The sequence below is a fragment of the Geospiza fortis genome, unplaced genomic scaffold (genome assembly GCF_000277835.1).
Source record: "Geospiza fortis unplaced genomic scaffold, GeoFor_1.0 scaffold41, whole genome shotgun sequence".
NCBI classification, from domain to species: Eukaryota; Metazoa; Chordata; class Aves; order Passeriformes; family Thraupidae; genus Geospiza; species Geospiza fortis.
In genome coordinates this window covers 17,080,643-17,100,368 of record NW_005054299.1, presented here as the reverse complement: position 1 = coordinate 17,100,368, position 19,726 = coordinate 17,080,643, and the positions used below count along the sequence as shown (strand labels likewise).

The window sequence follows — 19,726 nt, the reverse complement described above, 5'->3', positions numbered from 1 at the left end:
CAAGATTTCAAAAGTTCGTAAATAGCAGAGTTAGCAAAGAGTGTTGCTGTTTTTTTCTTTTTTATTTTTTCCCTGTTTAAGTTGCAAATGGCACTAAATGAACCCACAATTTCCATGGCTAACACAGAGACATTTTAAAAGAAGTCTTTGAGTCTGCAGTTAATTTACAAGATGGGGAACTATGAAAACATACCTTCTTATTTTGATTCTGTAAAATAAACTTGGTGATATAACTGGATGGATATTGTAACATCTGGTAGTCTGGTAACTGATTCAGGCCTACAGTATAGCTATTTAAGTAATTATCCTTAATTGCTACTTAGTTGGGTTTAAAAAAAAGTAACTTTTTACCCATAGGCAGGTAAAACCACTTTCTTTAGAAGCAAAAGTGGAATGTTGGATTCTATTTTGTAAATAGCTCTGATGCTACACCTCATCAGTACTCTGAAAACCTAAGTCAGTTTTGGTTTCATTACCTGTATATCTCTTGGTCCACCTTCAGAGGAAGGTAGAAAAACAATCAGTTTGGAGACAGATCAATAAAACCAAATTAGCTTTCCTGAATCAGAATGCCACAGCCAGGCCCTGCTCACCAGGAAGGTCAGTGGGGGTGGAAATAATTCTGCAAACCAATGAGGAAAATATGAAGCCACTGCTCAGACTACAGTGACTAGAAAATACCAGACTAGTATTTTCAATGTATTACAACTCCTAGTCCTTGCATAGACACACACAGAGTCAGGCACAGGCCACCAGAGGATGGCCTATGAAGACAGGCAGAGAGCTGGGGCTCGTTAGTCTGGAGAAGGCTTTGGGGAAACCTCGCAGCAGCCTTCCAGAATGAAAGGGGAGCCTACAAGAAAGATGGAGAGGGACTTTTTACAAGTGATAGGACAAGGGGGAAAGACGCCTACAAGAAAGACAGTAGGTTTAGATTAGATATTAGGAAGAAATTCTTCACTGAAATTCTTCACTGAAATTCTTCACACTGCAACAGGTTGCCCAGGGAACTGTGGGTGGCTCCATCCATGGAAACATTCAAGGCCAGGCTGGAAGGGGCTCTTAGTGACCTGGTCTAGTGGAAGGTCTCCATGCCCATGGCGGGGGGGGTGGAATGAGATGATGTATAAGGTTCCTTCCAACACAAAGTATTCTCTGATCCCATGATCACACTCTCATGAGGTGCCTGTGAGGTCTGGGAGCCCTATAGTGGGCACACTTGGGTACCCTGCAGGGGGAACAGGGCTTTTTCCACCACCTTGCAGCCTTTTGGGGCTGTTGCAGCTCCACAGCAATCTCAGCAGGGCCAGTCTTCTCCTACAGCCATGGCTGTGAAGTACTACAGAGTTAAAACAATCATCTATGTCTGTGACTGTTAAAGAGCAAAAGACATACTTGGAAATGTAGTCCAGAATTGATAAAATTTGGATAGGAAACTATTAGTTAATTTTGCTAGCTAATGCCTGCACTCCTGAAGTCAGTCTTTCTTTTCCTGCATGCATGTGAAAGTCAAGTGTTTCTGGCACTGGGTGTGCTGCCCACATTTTAATGTTCTTTGTAGCATTTTGTACCTACCCAGAAGGAAAATATCCCTTTACCATCTGATTTGCTTGAGTTTTATATTCATCAGTGGTATAGCAAGAAACAGATGGGATGGGAATTAGTAAATTACTCAAGCACTGCTCTGTAGAGGGTCTTCCTGAACACAAAATGTGTGTGTGTATTAAGCAGCCACAAAACTTACAATCTATCACATTCAATATTGGGGTTATTGGATGGTGTATCAAAAATACCAAAATACACTTCTCTGTTTGCTGGAGGCGGGGTGTTGGTTGGGCTTCCCACCCCGGAATCAGGGCTTGGTGCAGGGTGCATTTCTGGTGCATACTTCTCTTCTTTCTGAGAAGGCTGTGGCTGCTTTGGTTTGAGGTTTTTGAAACGTTTGAGCTTCACAGGGTCCTTGGCTTCCTTGGCACAATGGAACAAGATGAAAATGTCCCTTCGAAATTTGGAGCTCATTCCAAAGTAGATAATGGGATTGTAGAAGCTGGCAGACTTAGCAAACAAACTGGCAAGGATGCTGGTGAGGTTGGGCACAGGGTGACCATAGGCAGACCATATAGAGATGACAGCATATGGTGACCATGCAATAATGAAGGCTGTGCAAATAACAATAGAAACCTAAAAGACAAAAGAATATTAATGCTTAATCTATTTTGGAAGACTACATCAGGGGAGCAAAACACTGAGAATAATAACTTGAACACTTGGCTGGAAGGGAAAGGTCTGGATTGCCCTGAAGGTATGGCTTGTAGGAGAATATGGACAAGCAAATGGTTTGCTTTGATGCAGCCAGGAAGACCTAGGAGCTACATATTGAATTTTGGCATGGTGGTTGAGAAATACCTCATGTAACAGAATGAAAATAGCTGCATTCCCATATGTTTATATGAATACAGAGGGTTTCAGGTAGACTTAACTAAACAGTGAGTAAACTGAAATCTCCACTCTAAATTCTGAGTATGCTCAGAAGTAGTGTAACTTCTGAAAGAAAAGAGTATATGCCAAACCAAATTTTTGGGGTTTGTGCTGTATAACCTGCTCCAGTTATATTTAGGTTATTTTTCAAACGTGATGTAGCACCAACATTAACCAACTGATGCAGTAGAAATTTTAAACAAACCTCATATTCTTCACTGACTTCAGACTCTGTCACTAGCGTTATAAAGAAATGAAATGCAATTGATTGGTTTTATTCTCTTCTGTTCTAGTTGAGATCAATTTTTGGAAAGACAGATTTCCTTGGGATAAATCCAATCCGGTATGAAACCCAAACTCACCCTGGTGACGTCCCGCTCTATTCTCCTCTGTCTGTCTGTGGGATCACCCAGTCCTGTCAATGCATGGCTTAGTTTGACAGTGTTGATGATCGACACATATGAGAAGACCATGACTGAGACAGGCAGGAAAAAACAGCAGATAAAAATGGATATGATGTAGGACTTGTAGATTGTAGAGAAGTTGGCTTTTGCCCAGTCTATCTCACATGTGCCATACATGCGATCTGGAAAGCAAGAATAAGTTGGTTAGCATTTTTAGAATATTGATCTGCTTTTGAGCAATTAATTTATTAGTTAAAATGCTGTATTTTTCTTCTGTTAAGCATTACAGAATGGATCTTTCTGATTTAATGAGACATGACATTACTTCCTACATTAACAATTTTTCAAGACCATTTAGACTAACAAATTTTAATGTGTATTATCATTCTATCGAGTTTGTACTGCCAGTATAAATCCATAATACACAAACTGTTGTTTCAGGATAGAAAACTGTGACACTTTATTAAAAAAAAAGGTTTGATATCCTTGAGTGATATGTACGCTGGTCATAATACTCTACATAGTAACTTCCTAAGGTGAGTTCTGTAACAGCATGACAAGAAATTCCATAGACAATATGCCAAATGTAAAAAGTCACTACTTACATAACTAAGCAGGAAATAAAAAATATTGAGACTTCTTGAAGTAATGGAACTTCTACTGCAGTGAGAGCCATGAGACTAAATTGATACAGCTAATGATAAAGATTATGAGAAGACAAAACATAAATACTTAGAAAGATATGAGACCTTTCAATAAATGGGAAACACACAGTCCTGCAACACAGAGATGCAGGCTTTTAAAATGAAGTCAGGAAGATTGTGGGGTCTACCACTAGTGAGCCAAGAGCTGACCAGGGGCTTAAGAAAAAGGCAGTGAGAATAATGTGTAGTCTCTGGCTTGAACACTTTTATGAATCACAGTTGACTTTTTTAGGTCTCCTGATGTGTTTGCAAAGATGTCCTGATAGAAAACTTGAATTCTATAACCTTAGAGGTTTTTCTATAGATTGTGAATCACATATTTTTCTTTTTAAGTGGAAAAAGCTGTGGGATTTTTTTTCTGACAGCTATGGCAACAAATCGAATTACAAATAAATAAAGCATGAATCAAAATTAGGAAAGTCAAGTATTAACACATCCCGGAGATACAATACAGGTGAAGGCTACATAGTTTAGCAGCAGAATTCTCCCTAACATCCAGTGGTAATTTTGAAGAAAAAAAATTTCCTTAATTCCTCACAGGTGATAGGAGATATACACAGGAAAAATTAAATGAGCAAAAGCTTAAAATCTCTTTTGTGATTCTCATCAAAAATAGCTCAGTATTTTTATCACCAAAAGCTCTAGATGTTGCTGTCTGAATGTGTTCTGTAATAGAAATAGATTTTTCTCTCCTTTGCCTCATTCATCAGTAGACCTCAAGATTCAAAAATAAAACCATAAAATCTGGCTTAATTCTGGGTTTCTGCTTTTGAAAACTTTTGCCTGAAAAATGAAACCAGCCTTCAGATGACAGGAAAAGAAAATCTGGCAGATTTTCCACAAGTCAGAATTCAGAGCTATGTTTTCCCCCTCTGTAGGGAGACAAACAAGTGGCTTTCCCACAAACTGGTCCTGGTGGCCGCTGAAGATACTGTGTAGTAGTGAAAGGCCCGAGGCAGCCAGCTGTAATGTGCTGTGCTCTGCTGGTGCCTGCTGCTGGACTTGCTGCTGCTGGGCTCCCACATCCCTGTGGGTGCCCTCACTAGAGGTGTGCTTGGAGACAGCCCAGGAACCCAGAATTGCTGTCTCAGTAGGGGAAAGCACTCCTAGAAGCAGTCTTGAAAACCACTGCCAAGGAATTGAATTCAAACAGGGTCCATGGAGGGACTTGAATGTCCTGATGAAGTAATGTTGCCCCAAAAGTCCCTGGCTCCAGTTTAAGGGCAAAACCAGACATCAGAAGTCCCCCTATAAATGAAGAGCTGGTGGATTATTGTAAAAAGAACACAGATCACCAGAAGATACACAGAAAATTACCAGTCAAAACCAACCAAGTTTATGACAGTCCAGAGTGCAAAAATATGACATAGAATTCACACAGTCTAGTAAACAGTGTGAATTTGTCTCAAAGCAAAGGTCCGTGGAGCCAAATATCTTGGGAGTATTTTGGTTCGTGAAGGATAGAACATTTAAGCAACCATAGGATGGCTGCTTTTCTCACACCCATACTTCAAGGGTCCAGAGATATCTCAAAGCTTACACACATAGTAAATGAGAGAACATATGCACATAGCTGCTTCAGTAAGTCTCCTTCATGACTCGTTCATGACTCAAATTTCATGACTTCTCAAAGAATGCAGAGGTTTACAGAATCCAGATGGGCAACTGCTGGACAATGTCAGTCACATGATTTCAGTTGTTGGGACTTCTGTATCATTACAATTTGTTCCTAGATATTTGGTTTGTCGAATTCTTACAGGCTTAAATTGAGGCAATTTCTCCATCTTTCCCCCTTGAAGAAATTTTCTGGTCTGTCACATGCCTTAGCCACTGAATTTCTGCAGTGTTCACTACACAATTTTTTTCCTTTTTTTCTTTACCCTCCTTTTTTGATATGGCCTTATCTTGCACCCTAATTCTTTCTTGGACTGACAAACTTTCCCACACCTTTGAGTTCCTTTGCTATGTAAGTTTTCATATTTTCAACAAATTGTTTTGCCAGATCTTTCTAGCTTGTCTTATTATAGTTTCAAGTTTAACTTGCTGGAACTTGTGCTCTTTGCTAGTTTCCTAAACTTGACAGTTTTTGAAGGATGTCTTTTGATAGTTTTCTTTATCTCACTGCCTAACCATGCCAAGTATTTCTGGCCTCTCTTTTTCCATAGACAATATGCACTTGGTCCAAGTCTTTCCTGTGATATCTTCAAAAAAAATCTCTTTATAGCTGATACCAAAGCAGGCAATGCTCTGTGCCTACGTCACGCACAATGAATGATTTCCTCAGTTCCACTGATAATCGGTCTGGTTTATCACAAACAGCAAGGAAGAAAGGTAAGTTTATCTTTGCTAAGTGGAGAGGTGCCAGGTAAGTACAACTGAGAGATACCTGTTACCTGTATAACTGCCCCAGCCGAGCAATGGAGCTGCAGACCAGAAGAAAGCGGCCACCCAAATGAGAACCAGAGCCACCGACATGCTGCTGTTGCTGATGCAGTGACCTGCAATGGCATGCCTGGGTCAGAAAATAGTACTTGGAAAGGCAAACATATCTCTGAAATCCAAATGCACTCCTATACCACCAGCTAATATGTAAAACAGCTATTAAAAAAATTAAGGTAGAAAAATGTATATTAATAAGAAAAGCTTGATTTTGAAAGCATCTGTCAGTCTTGTGTTCCCACTGAAGAGTGTAAATGAATGTTTCTTAAGCAGGAGACAATGAGTTTGTTGAGAGCTCTGGAATTGGTGTATTTTGTGTTAGACTAATGCTTTGTAATTTTGTAAAATGCAGGATGCAGTTGCATTTTACGTAGAAATTAACAAGATAAATCTAAATTCAGGGGATTTTCTTACTGGCATCAAGGTTTTTCCCTGTTAAAAAGGAGAAAATAGTCCAGCCTGTATTCACCATTTGATACAAAAGATTCAATCTGTCCTGCTGTTGCCATACACTGTGGTTATTTTTTCATTTATGTGGGAAATATTTATGCATCCACCAATTTCTGTTCCTCAACATTTCTGTAACATTATACTGGGTACTTGCTCAAATTGAGATTCATACATAAATTATGCACACCATCAGATGGATATGTGGTAGAGCTTCACAAAAGAGAACTGTGGGTTTTAAATATGACTTCTTAACAGGCAATGAATAGAAGATGTAGGATTGCATCACAGCAAAACTCTGTCAGCTCCAGCAGCAGTTCATGCTGAAAGTTAACTTCAACAAGTCTATCATTGCACTCAACTGCAGAAGAATTTTCTGTGGAAAAAATTACCTCCCTGCAGAAGTTCTTATCACAGCAAATACTCCTCGTTCTAGTAAAGAGAAAAACTCATCTGATGCAGCCCGTGTACTTATACATGCTTTCCCTGCAGACATTGATAGGCTCCTGCCCAAAACATGGTACAAGCCACTTGCAACAAAGGCATGAAAATTGATCTGATCCCTGACCAGAAACTTCTCAAACTTCATCTCATAGAACAGCGAGTATTTTTCAGTGAGATCCAGACCAGGATGTATAACTTAGGAACTTGTATAACTTATAATTTGAGTCACATTTTGAGGAATACAGAGGGTCAGCAGTACCTGTGGTATCTTTGGCACAAGGATGAATTTACCCATGGTGACCCAAGTGCACTTGTAATAATTTGGCTCTTACTGGAATTAACCCTGAAGGATTCTATGAGAACATGTTTGTAATGTAAATGACTGTATTATATCCTGGTTTTCAATGTGTTTAATTTCTATTTAGAATATACTGCCTGACTGATAATAGTGACTGAGAGAAGTATGGATTTGCACCAGGTTCAGTGAAGGCAGGACTGGACTTGCCTTTATTCCTTACCTCTCTCAGGATGGCAGCCCTTGATATAGCGTGTCACACTGATCACTGTAAGGGTATTAATGCTAGCCAGGCCAAAGAGAAGTGTCAGGAAGCCATCAACCTGAAAAACAAAGCAGTACAAGATGTTCTGTTACTGCAGAGAGTTGAGGGGGAAAAGAATCACAGGAATTTCTCCTGTAATTTTCATGTTAATGAACTCAAAAGTTTTTCCAGAAACCCAACTAGCAGGGAAATGTAAAATGTCAGGTGCAGTTATCTTCTATAGGATCAGTGAGCAAGTAAATGTTCAAAAATTATATAAGTGCTCTGTCATGTACATAGAATAAGCAAGCCAGCACACCCTTAGATCTATGCTTCCCTTAAATGACTTGTTAAATGAAGGAGAAAAACTTTGAACTGGAAAGAAGAAAAGCCCTGAACATGCAAAAATGCCCTCGATGCAGCTGCTCTGCTTATACAGAACAAACATGCAAAACTGATCCTAAGAAATTTAGGCCAAATATAGAACTAGGAGGTGAAGGGCTGGGCTGAGTGAGAAAAGATTTTTTTTCTTTTTTTTAATAGACCCCAAAACCTAAATAGATCCAGTAAACTGAGTCTCAATGTCTGGTGTTGCTGGGTGCCTGCTGTTTCTGATCCTCATGCCCTCGCTGTGACGCAGGCAGAGCCGTGCAGCTCTGTGGCTCCTGCTGACATCAGTGCCTCAGCCACATCCCGGGATGGCCACAGCTCTGTGAACTTTATAACCAGGTATAACCAGGAAGTTCTGTTGGCTGTAGTGGACACGAATGCAGCCATCTGCTAGGGAGCACTCTATGGCTGGGAAATGATCCAGGCAAAATGCTGACAGCCAGTCCCTTAGTTTTTTGGAATCTTGCAACAATATATTAAACTGTCCAGAGCAGAGGAGCTCTTGGAAGTGCCAGTTTTACACCTAGTGAAGCAAGAATATTAAGCGTCTCTGGACAGTAACTTGGCATTAAAATACTGAAAGTTTTGGCAGAAAGGCACATCATTATTCTACAGGAACAAACTCTGTCTTTGTATGAATGAGCACAACTCCTGTGGAATTCACTTTATCCCAGCACTGAATCTGGGGCTTTAATCCAGGCTAAAATCTAAGACCCTGGCAGATTGTATAAATTAAATTCGGTGAATGGTTAGAAAAAGGACAGCTTCATCACTTATTTCACTGGTGCTTTTTCTTACTACCAGTGTTCTCATATTGACTCTGAATACTTCTTTTTGCCATCTTTTACAGACCCACCACATTTTAAACACATGCAAGGCTTGCTACTACAACAATCTACACTCACCTGTGCTCTGACTAGAGTCAGCTCATGCTTGGTGTAGGAATGCAACCATGTTTAAAACAGACTTTTTTGGGTATCTCAGCTACTTGCTAGAAGCTGCACTTGACTGAATTTGGCCTGCTGTGTGCTGTGGATGAAATACCTGGATGTGTAAATGTGCTCTGCATTTCATTATCCTTACTGGTGCAAACAGCTGCCACCTCTCCATTTGCTCTACCAATGGTTCATAGATGCAGAAAACATAATGACCATAATCTTAAGGAATTGCACTAGTTATTAGATTAGAAAGGAAGCAGTATTTCAACAAGGATGCAAATAAACACTTTGAAATTAAGCCTAAAGAGCTATGAGATTGAATACTAAAAGAGTAGAACAGGCTTCTCACTGTGTATCATAGGCCTATGTTAAAAGCAGGGGAGTTTTTCTGAAATAGGTGTTTGTTTTATCACTGGCAGATGTAACCATTTTTCTCCTACCCTCTTTTCCTGATGTCAGACCAAAGAGAGACAATTATATCAAGTGATCAGTTCAAACAGCCTTTGAGCACACCTACAAGGGAGGAAGGTGGGTCTAAAAATACACTCTTGGCCTTTAAGATGAAGCTGTCGCCATAAGAAAGAAAAGCCTAAATGTTTTCTTTGGAGTGGTGCCTTGCTAAAAAAAAAAAAAAAAAGGTGGTTTTATCTAAATCAACATAGTTCACAGGACTGAGCCATTGTCAGTACCACATCTTGCTTGAATACTATTTCATACCAGCATTTCATCAGACCTTCTGCAGGTGTGGAGGCTACCACCAGAGATGTTACCAGGGCCAAATAGGTTGTAAGTGGCTAAGTGGCAGCCAGGGCAGCTGTCACTGCCCCCATGCTGGCCACATGGCTTGGGAACAGTGACAGTGGGAAACATTATGAAGCAGAGGGAGGTCTGGATGAAATGAATAAAGGAGGTAAATGGTGGCTCTCAAACTGCAGAACAGCCCATACAGGAGCCACAGCATCTGGAACATTTAACCATGAGAGACTATCCAACAGGGTGTTTTGGGAGCATGATGCTCAGAACACTCTTGTCCCAGACTTTTATTGGCAACAAGTGGCTTTTGAGCCCTACTATGTATAAACCATTTCCCAGCAAGTTTGTCAATGCTGCAACACTTTTATATAATTGTCACTTAGACATAAGTCCTCAGAAGAAGACAAGGAATCTTCCTCTACATATAGCAAATTTACTTCAAGCTTACATCTACTAGATTTGGAAGAAAGATCTCTGCTACTTTTTCTGCTCTTGAACAGACAGCACTGACTGTAGGTAGCAAGGTGACTGCTAGGCACCCAAGTAGATAACAACAGAAAAACTGCTTTAACATAGTCCCAATTTCTATAGACAGAGATTAATAGCTGCATGTTACAAAAATATGTGATAATTTCAGTTTTCTGCATCTTTAAAGATATATGGAATGACAGCCAGGGAAATACTAGAATAGTAAATAAAATTTCATTACTTTGGAAGATTGATGCTCTTCCCCTTACACAGTTCTGGTTTTCCTTTTATTCTACCCCCCCAGCCAGCTCCTTCCTTCCATAGTCATAATACTTCCTCCATTTCTGTTTAATGTAATTTTTTCCTTCCTATTATTAATTATGATCAAATAGCAGCAGTGTTAACAGGCAGTAATGAATTCTGACACAAACACAAAGTTGATTGCTTGGTAATTTTAATACACCAGCTTTCCCTTTTACCCATTAAGAAGCAGAAGTAGATTAGCAATTTTAAAAGCTTTCTCTCAGTGCCCTACCAGCATTACTCCCTTGGCTATATAGATATGCATGGAAGGTGCTCATTATCTTTATGCTGCCTGGAAGCTAAGACACAACTGAAGAAAAAATTGTGAGTTTTTTTCTGCTTTGTACTTGTGCCTGACTTTAAATCTCACTAATGCTCTTGGAGCACTATTTACAACCCACAATACATAGAGCTCCTACTGCATGCAAATTCATTTGCTTCAACACAGAGAGAGTTAGGAATCCCCAGAGCACTATGAAATTTTTAGCTGTGAGCTTGGGTGTGCCTCACTTTTGCTACCTTTAATACTTATGAATTCCTATTGATTCATAAGGGTTGTCTTCATTTAAAGCACAGTAAAATATAACCTATTGTTCATAATATTGGATTAATCAAGGTTTGATTGCACAAAAGCAGATTGCCAAAATAGCTATTACTTTTCACTTTGGAACAAAACATTGATCTCACCAGCCACAAAGGCTGCCTCACTCCCTCCTCTGGCCAATTGGTAAATCTGTTGCAATTGCCCGAAGTCCATTTGTTTCCCTTCAGGACCATGGCATCCTGTATTTTTCTTCTATTGAAAATGAGATAATGAATATGTAAAGAAAAACATAAACTTCAAACAGGGATTATTTGTCCACTGCATATACTTAAAGTTGCCACAATAAGCTCTCTAAGAATTACTATTTTTTTAATACAAATCAGATTATTTTGAGTAATTAGATAATGGCAATAAACCTCATTCAACATCAAGAAATGAAAAAGCACTTAAATCAATCTTCAAGAAACATATTTGTAAAAGCAATTGTAGATACCTTGGAACAGATATTTTAAAATTAAAACTTAATTTTAAATTTAACAATTTCTTAAAGTTTGAAGTAAATGCAAAAATATTCCACTTGAGTCTGATGATATAGTAATTCTCCCATCTCTCAAATATACTATGATGCGTCAACTGGACTACAGTAACTCTTTAGTCACAGAGGTTCTAGAAGGACTACTGAGTTCAATAATCAAAATTAGTCTTCACAAAAGACTACTTAAAACCCAAAATGCATAGTGTTCCTAAAGCACTCAGCTTCTTTGAGATTTTCTACAATACAGGAGGTGAAAGCCACTTACATGTACTGCAGTTCCCACATCTTTTGCTCATGAGACATTGTTCTGGTATGTTTGTATCCTGCCTTTTAAAATGTTTCAGTAGGCTTCAGGGGTAGCTATGCTTAGAGGTGATGGCATCAGCCCAAGTCATTGGAGGGCTCTGACACAAATGCCCCTCCACGTATAAGTAAACAATGAGAATTGATATGCTACAGGATTAGAGAGTTTAAACCATTAAGTGAGAGCATCAGACATTCAGTATTTTGCCCTCACAACGTGATTAAATCTTTCTGTGGCCGGCATATATTCTAAAGATAGAAAAATATGAATGTAGTATTTAGACTATACCATTATGTGTCCAGATATGTAATTATGCTAATGATACTATATAGTTAATGGATGTTCAGTGTCACTAATACTATATGCAGGTCAAGTTTTGGCTTTACTAAGCCTGGGGAACTCAGTTTAATCTACCAGGTTAATCAATTAAAGTTCAAGGTATACTCACTTTGGGCTGACTTTTAGCTACTGTAGTTGCAGCTTCTCAGGCCACAATTTCTACTCCTGCCCCTATCAAGGACCACATCTATGAATGCAACAACCCCACCACTGGTGAGGATGCCCTTGAGGGCATGGCATTTAATGAACAGATAGAAATTGATTGCAGAATTTCCTTACACAGCCTCATCAGATAATAATGTTACTTCAGATACTCCATCCCCAGATGCTTGGGAACACACCTGCTTTCTAGCTCTGGGTAGATGCTGTGGAATCGTAGCAGATTTATGCCTCTTGTGTCCCCCCATGAAGAATAAACAGGGAGCATGTATTTCATACCATTGCAGTGGATCCAGACACAATGGAAAGATTCCCATCTTCAGGTTAAATGCTGAATTGCCATTGTCTTTCTGTGAATTAGTGTAAAGGGAAATTAAGAAGCACTAGATAGGAAAATCTAGCATTGCCCTTTGGGAACATGTGTGCTATGCTGTAAAATTCTTTTCAGTGGGCCTGAGCCAAAACTCCTCTCCACTGTAGTGATGATGTTAATTCAGAGTCTACTTGTTTATTGTCAGCATCATCATTAATACAAACAAACAAATACACAGATAAAAGAAGAGTCACCTGTCTCATCTTTACATTACCATAGAAGACAAGGCTCAGCTTTGTGGACTGTAGATAACTGAAATCCATGCACATCAGATTAAAATAACTTTCTTTTTTTTCAAAGTATTTTCCATTTCAGAATATAATGTTAAATGTTTCTTGAAGTTTACACACCTCAAGGGAATCAGAGGAATCAATGGACTTTGCCAGGACAGCCCAGAGACTACAGGTGACCCTACACATTCCCCAAAGTACAATCCTCTGTGCTGCTTCCCAACAAGAAGGAATCTGCTTACGCAGCCATGCTCAGGTTTATACAAGGACATCTCTGACTGCTGGCTGAATGCCTAGAATTGAACTTCTGCTAAGGAAGGTCCTGGGCAAAAGGCAGGGCAGGTTAGTGATGGTACCAACTCAGGCTTAAGTGACCAAGACAGGAACATGTTATTTTCCTGAAAACCTGAAAAAGCTGCATGACTACTAGCAGATCTCCTCTTAGGTTAATATTCTTGTCCCCTATGGATCCTGTACCAAAATAACAGGAGAGTCACAAGCATTTTCAAGGAGTTCTAGTAGACCAGGGAAAGCATGGAAGGAAGTAATAAAGAATAGTTTATTTTGGCCTTAAAGAGCGATCTGGAAACCCACCAGATGCAACATCATCCCTTTCTGCAGAGGTGTGGAAGTTCTGGATGTCCTGTCATATACAGCCCATTGCAAGCAGCAGTCATCTTGTCATTGATTCACTCAGCACAAGATCTAGGTCAGGACCTGATTTACTTCCTATCAGTGTACTCACTTAATGGAATAAATTTTTGTGATAGAGAAGATGAGTACATGTGAGATAGAACTATAAAAGTACAAATTCTATCAGAGCGATATTTTAACTTCAGATGAAATTTTGCTTAAAAGCCAGTGAGAGGATGTGGCATACAGAGAGGAGTCAGAATAATATTTGTTCAGCCCTATGGTGAGAAGATTATGAATGATGAAGGAGCAGTGGACAGCATTTTTTGAATGAAAACATTCAATATCTTCGACATCAGCATAGAAGGATGTGGAAGGCTACTATTTTCTGCATAGAGATTTAAGAAAAGGATATTTCAAACCCCTCTGAGAGGAAAAGCAAGTAAAGAAATCAAAGCTTAGGTTTTGTAAATTCCTGGTTCTCTAGGATTACTCTCAGGCAATGAATGCCCAATCCAGGCAGCAGTGTGTAGTTTGACACAGTGCTTGGGTGTCACAGCAGGGGCAACGTCAGACTTGTTAAAGAAGGAAACAGATAGTTTGGGCATTCATAAATCTTCACTACCAAATCTATAACTTACCTAATTAGTCGCAATTGACTGCAGAAATACTCATTTAGAGGAAAATGAAGGAGAATTCAAGACTAATGAAAACTGGCGGAACTTCCCTGAAGTCACATTAGTTACACTGAAATGATCTATGTTGCTAATGATTCTGTTTGTGCAAAGGCAGTCTTTCCCCCCTTGCAGATGAAGTATTTTTCTCATTAAAATTCAGCTCACAGATGTCTACATGAGTTGCCTTTACCTCTTTGACTGCAATGTGTACACTCTTTAGATTATATGAAGGCAGATCAGAAAGAAATAGGGAAGACTTTGCAACTTTATATTTCAGTATCCAAATCTCAGGTAGGCAAGGAAAAAAGAATGAGGACACATTCCAGTGTTCATAAGTGAGATATAAACTTGTTTCAGAAAAAGTGAAGGAAAAAAATAAATGAATGATGGAGCAATGTGAATGTGGGGTTAAGCTGGAACAAGCCTGACAAACAATGCATACAGACATTTGGCAGTAGCGGCTGTCTGTCCTCAGTGATCTGCCCAGCAGCTGTACTGGGAAGGCAGTAAAAAGAAAACTTGTGAGGTTTAATTTTGGCCCTTCCCATCTGACATTGCTTTTATTACTGGACTTCACATGGACTGCGGAGCTACCACTGATCTCTCATCTCCCCAAAATGTGAGGGAGTACCACTCCACACAACGTAATACTTTCTTGGTATTTATAAAACACATAAAATCACTAACCAAGTCAAGAGAGTCAATGGTCTAGCTACATAAACAATTGGTTGGTTTGATGAGTTATATTAAATGGACAGGAATCAGTGTGCTCCAAATTTACTCTGTTTATAAGAATATAAATGCCTTTAGAGTTTTTGATTTATCAGACAATTTACAGAAGATTTTTTTAAAAGAGGAAAGTATTAATCCTCTGTTTCCTCCTCCAGACAAGATTTAGCAATATTTTACAACCTATATATAGGAAAAGAGATAAATGCATGTTCTGAGAAAGGAAATGCTACCAATGAAGCACAAAAGAACTTATTCAAGATTAAAAGCCCTGCCCTCAAAACTTCTGAAAAGAGCCCATGTGTTTTCATCATACTTTTCTCAGCATTTCCTACTGTTGCAATTTTCTTTTTGGTGCTTCAGATATTCAGTTCTAATTTTTACAAAAGGTGGACATTATTTATTAGAATGTCATGAGAGAGTCCTAGATATTTAGTAACACCCAAACCAGATAGTTAATAACACCCAAAATGCCCTAGATATTTAATAACACCCAAAAAAAACACCCTAAACAACAAAAGTTTTTTAGGTGCTAGCAAGAGGGAGTGGCTGGAAGTTGAATGTCCAAAAAGGGGCAAGGGCCAATGTGCTCAGTTTTGCAGGCTTTGGTCACTTGCCTTGGTGAGAGGAGGATTGTGGCTCTGAGCTCTGCTCCTAGATTGGAGGTGGCAAAGCTGGTGGGCAAATGAGGCTCCTAAGGAAGCCAACAGAACAAGGGAATGGACATGTTTCACCCACTGCTTGATTTTTCATATTTTACTTTTCAACACAAAAGATTGTGATTCCTTGGTATTCACAGCCATTTCCTTCCCTTAACTGTACAAGACCTTTCAAAAATTATCAGTGTCACTGTAAAAAGCATTCCCCCTTTACCCCCATGGATTGTGTGGGAGAGCTGAATTCACTTTGGAACACAGACCCTTATAACATATTCATTATAAGGGGGTGCCCAGCAATTGCTAAAGCAAACAAATACTGGGGCTAGAGACTAAAAGAGGCTCCCTACATTAGCGTCAGTCATCCATTGGAGGGAAGGGAACACTCCTTGTCCAACAGCAGCATTGTTAAATCAGGGATTTTGCACATCTAATTTTGCTTTTCTTAGACATCCTTATTTATCTGGGATTTCAGATGGCAACTTGATCAGCTACACCACAATCTGAAAAATCTGCTAAAGTGCAAGAAATCCCAGACATCTGTGGGCCACCTACTCCTCAATGCATACACACTAAGTCTGGTGCTTCCAGATAATTTTGACTTCCTGGCCACACCATGCCCTTTTGGGATGCCCATACTCCACAGATCTGGTGCTGTCAGGCAAACTGTGCATTAGGGCTTACAGAGTAGAGCAATACCTGTGTGCAGTGTGGGGCTTACTGCTGACCAGCACATTGCCATGTGCTCCTGTCCAGGATATGCCAGACTGGAGTAAAGAAGCGCTGTGGAAGCACTGCAGGATTCAAACCCAGATTTCCTCCCTGCTTCGTAGCACACCCAGCCAGAGGATGAAACAGTCATTTCTCTCTCTTCTGCTCCCCTCAGTGTCTTTATCATTCTGCTCAACATGAAGCAGCTTTGTGAGGCTGAAGGCAGGTCCTTGAAGGCTGGTCCTTGTGATGGTGAGGGCAGGCTACAGGGACAGAGTCAGTGTGAGCTGGATCCTGTCACACAAGCTACCCTGGCGCTCACTAATACCTCAAAGTGGAACTTTTTAAAAAAATGGCTGCTCCAGAGGATGTTTCTGTGCAGAGACAGATCTGCTGGGGATGCTTCTGCATCATCTGGCTGGCCAGATGGACTGGGAATACCTAGGCTGACAGTGAGGTGAGTGCATCTGTGGTAACAGCATCAGTCAGCATGTCAGGGACAGGGGGTATGTGTGTCACCTGGAGATATCCACCCTGTGCTCTGGGGTGCACAGCCCAGACACATCTTACATGTAAGAAACAGTCAGAAATAAGAAATGGGTTTTAAAAGAACCCTATGATAACAGAGTGAGCACATGGTAAGAACAGTAATTTTTCTTGATCCTCATAGTAAAACCTTTAAGTGTTTGAAAAATTAATGTTTAAATAACCAAAATGCATTATCAAAAATCATTTAAAAAAATTAGGAAAGTGAACTACTGGAAACAAATTTAAACTGAAGTACCAAGATTATGAAGGATTTCAAATTCTAAGGCACTCCATAGTCCATTGCTGTTTTCAGACATGACTGCGATGTACCTATGGAGTTCAGATAGGTTATAATCCTTTCCCTGCATTTAGAGACCTCCTGAAATCTGCATCTTTTGTTGTATTTGCCACGTGATTAAAAATACAAGAAAAACTTTAGATCACTTGATAAACTTCAGAAGAAGCCATGTTTGCCTGTTGAGAATGAGTAGTTCTCTACTTCCTACATGAACATTTGCACACAATGTTATTTACAGGCTTGACGGCAACTTCTGGATCAGCAGAACATACAAATAAAAAAATATGTGAAGGACAAAAATATATTCTGAGATAGCTTTTCACTAGGAATATGGTCAATAGGGGAACAGATGGTCACTGGGTTACATTCCCTGACCTAAAATTCACCATATGAACCAGTTTACTTACTGGTCATATTGGGAGAGGCTAAAAAATGGATGTGCCAGAGACTGACTGTCCTTCCTCTGTCCAGTTCAGAAATGAGACACTGGTAGAGCAGAGGTATAAAAGTGAAAGCAGATTCCAAAAGCCACCATTGGAAAAATGTATTTGTAGAGAGAATTGAGCAGAGGCAGCATTTGGATACAGATATACCATCTAACCTCATTCTTGAGAGAAGAGCCCTGTCAGACTCAGAAAATAATGTTTAGCATGAGAAAGAAAAGTGCTGTTTCTTCCATACAGAGAAGGAGAACAGGAGAACTCCTCTCTGTCCCTTTCAGCAGGTATGCAGTGAGATTGTGCTGGTAGCTGGAGATACATCTTTTGTTACAGAGAGTTTTCAAAGACCAGGCTGCTTTGAGAGAAGTAGTCTTTGTCTGTCTTTCCCCCACTCCCTTCAACCACAGCAGCCAAGGATGGTGAACTTTAATGTTGAAAAATGTTACCTGAGGGCACAGGAGACCCGAGTCAGAGGAAAACAAAATAGTTAGGTGGATTAAGTGAGGTGAGCTCATGAAATTTCTTCATAAACAGAAATGACAGGCTAGCTTGGGAAAATAAAATTTTCCTAAGTGTTCCTGACAGCAGAAACTGATCAATAGGACCAAATGTGTAGTGAACCAGACAATGACAGAAAACCAAATAAGGCTGTCCTCTGGACTCAGCGAAACAAACCAAGTAAGGGAAAACACATGGGCCATGCTAAGGAAAGAGCCATGCTCATGTATGCAAAGTGCCACCCCAGCTACTTGCAGAGGAGCCTGAGTGCATGAGGAGAGCCGGAGACAGCAACTTCAGCCAGTCCTGACAGAAAGCGTGTGCTTTACCTTCATAGCACAAAGGTCCTCATTCCTCATGTTCGACCTGTGAGACCCCTTCTAGTAAGACTACAAATTCAGACTACAGCAACCAAAACACTATTGCTGTTCAACATTAAACATTTTCAGAATTACCTTTGTGCTGGCTGCCTACACACATGTTGATGATTTCACACCTTTTTTTCTTAATGCACAGAAGCTTCCTGCTATTTCTGCAAAATATTCTTACTAGAATCCAACCACTATATTTCAATAACCTAATTTTTAATCACTGGCTTCTGTTTTGTCAAGTTTATTAATCAAGAAGATGGATGTCAGGGTTTACACATGCTTTTGAGGTTCCCCAAGACAGCACAAAATCTCGATGGAAACAGGAATCCTACATGATGTTCTCTCAACAATCCGTAACCAGCTTGACCCCTCAACAAGCCACAACAAATCCAAACTTAATTCAAAGTACAAATTGACTTTTCCAGATTACCATTCGTTTAAATTAGTATTAATAACAGTATAAATTCATATTTGGAATTGTTTGTGTTACTCTCTAAAGCCTACAGAGGACTACCAAAGCAGAAACTTTAATGTTTTGCAAATCAGTGTGTTAAGAAAAGCCAATGCATTATTAGTGTCCTGCTCAAAGTCCTTGGATCCCAATACCTTAAAACTTTGCTTGATATCCAAACTTTACAAATGAATACTGATTAAAACAAGAAGATACAAACCCAATTACTTAACACAGACTGACCACCAAAATATCTGGGTACTCTAAAAATGTTATGGACCATTTCTTCCCTTGAAAAGGCAGTTCAAGTACAGCAAGATTAAGCACACATCCATTTCACAAAGTTCAAGCACCCCTCTATCTCAATATTTTTAAATCTTAAAAAAAAAAAAGTCAGATCATCATAACAAGACTTAGTAACTCCAAGTCAGCCAAAGAAGGATTCCCAGACAAAAGCATCATGAAAGAAATCTGTAAGGCTCCTGACAGAAATTCCCATGCAAACCAAGATGAGAGACAGAGTGTGCCATGCCTTGCCAATTCCTCTGTGTGCTGTTTTCTACAGCCCAAAAACAGGAGCCACAGTACAGACAGGGCTCTGAAAGAGCTTGGAGTAGGAATGCAGAAAGGTCATTCAATGTTACTTCTCTCAACCTTGCTAGTTGCAAGCATTAAGTTACGTCAGTGACCTAGGGTCAGGATTTCACACTGAATGGCTTACCCTGTCTTACACAGGAAATCTGCAACAAAGCTAGAACTGAACCTGGAGATGCAGATTTTGCCTTTCCTTTCTCAGTCATAGCTTCAACCTTCCTTGAAAGCGGAAGAAAAATACTCATATTTTTAATTCTGAATATGGATGTGAATCTTACAGTTTTCAGGTATGTGTTTATTTATCTGATGACTTCAATGTTTTCCATTAATGAAAAAATTCAGAGTTTCT

The 19,726-nt window shown here is 39.6% G+C and overlaps 1 protein-coding gene across 1 annotated transcript in view; it reads right to left on the bottom strand.

Moving 5' to 3' along the window:
• Nucleotides 1-396: 396 nt before the first annotated feature.
• Nucleotides 397-19,726, bottom strand: part of LOC102041719 (opsin-5-like) — a 29,641-nt gene continuing 10,311 nt past the window's right edge. Inside the window, exons 3-6 of the mRNA XM_005416340.2 lie at nt 7,435-7,534; nt 5,980-6,084; nt 2,841-3,064; nt 397-2,181 (exon numbers count right to left, since the gene is read on the bottom strand). Of these exons, the coding sequence (XP_005416397.1) occupies nt 1,741-2,181; nt 2,841-3,064; nt 5,980-6,084; nt 7,435-7,534 (870 nt within the window). The 3' untranslated portion in view covers nt 397-1,740. The remainder of the gene's footprint in view (nt 2,182-2,840; nt 3,065-5,979; nt 6,085-7,434; nt 7,535-19,726) is intronic.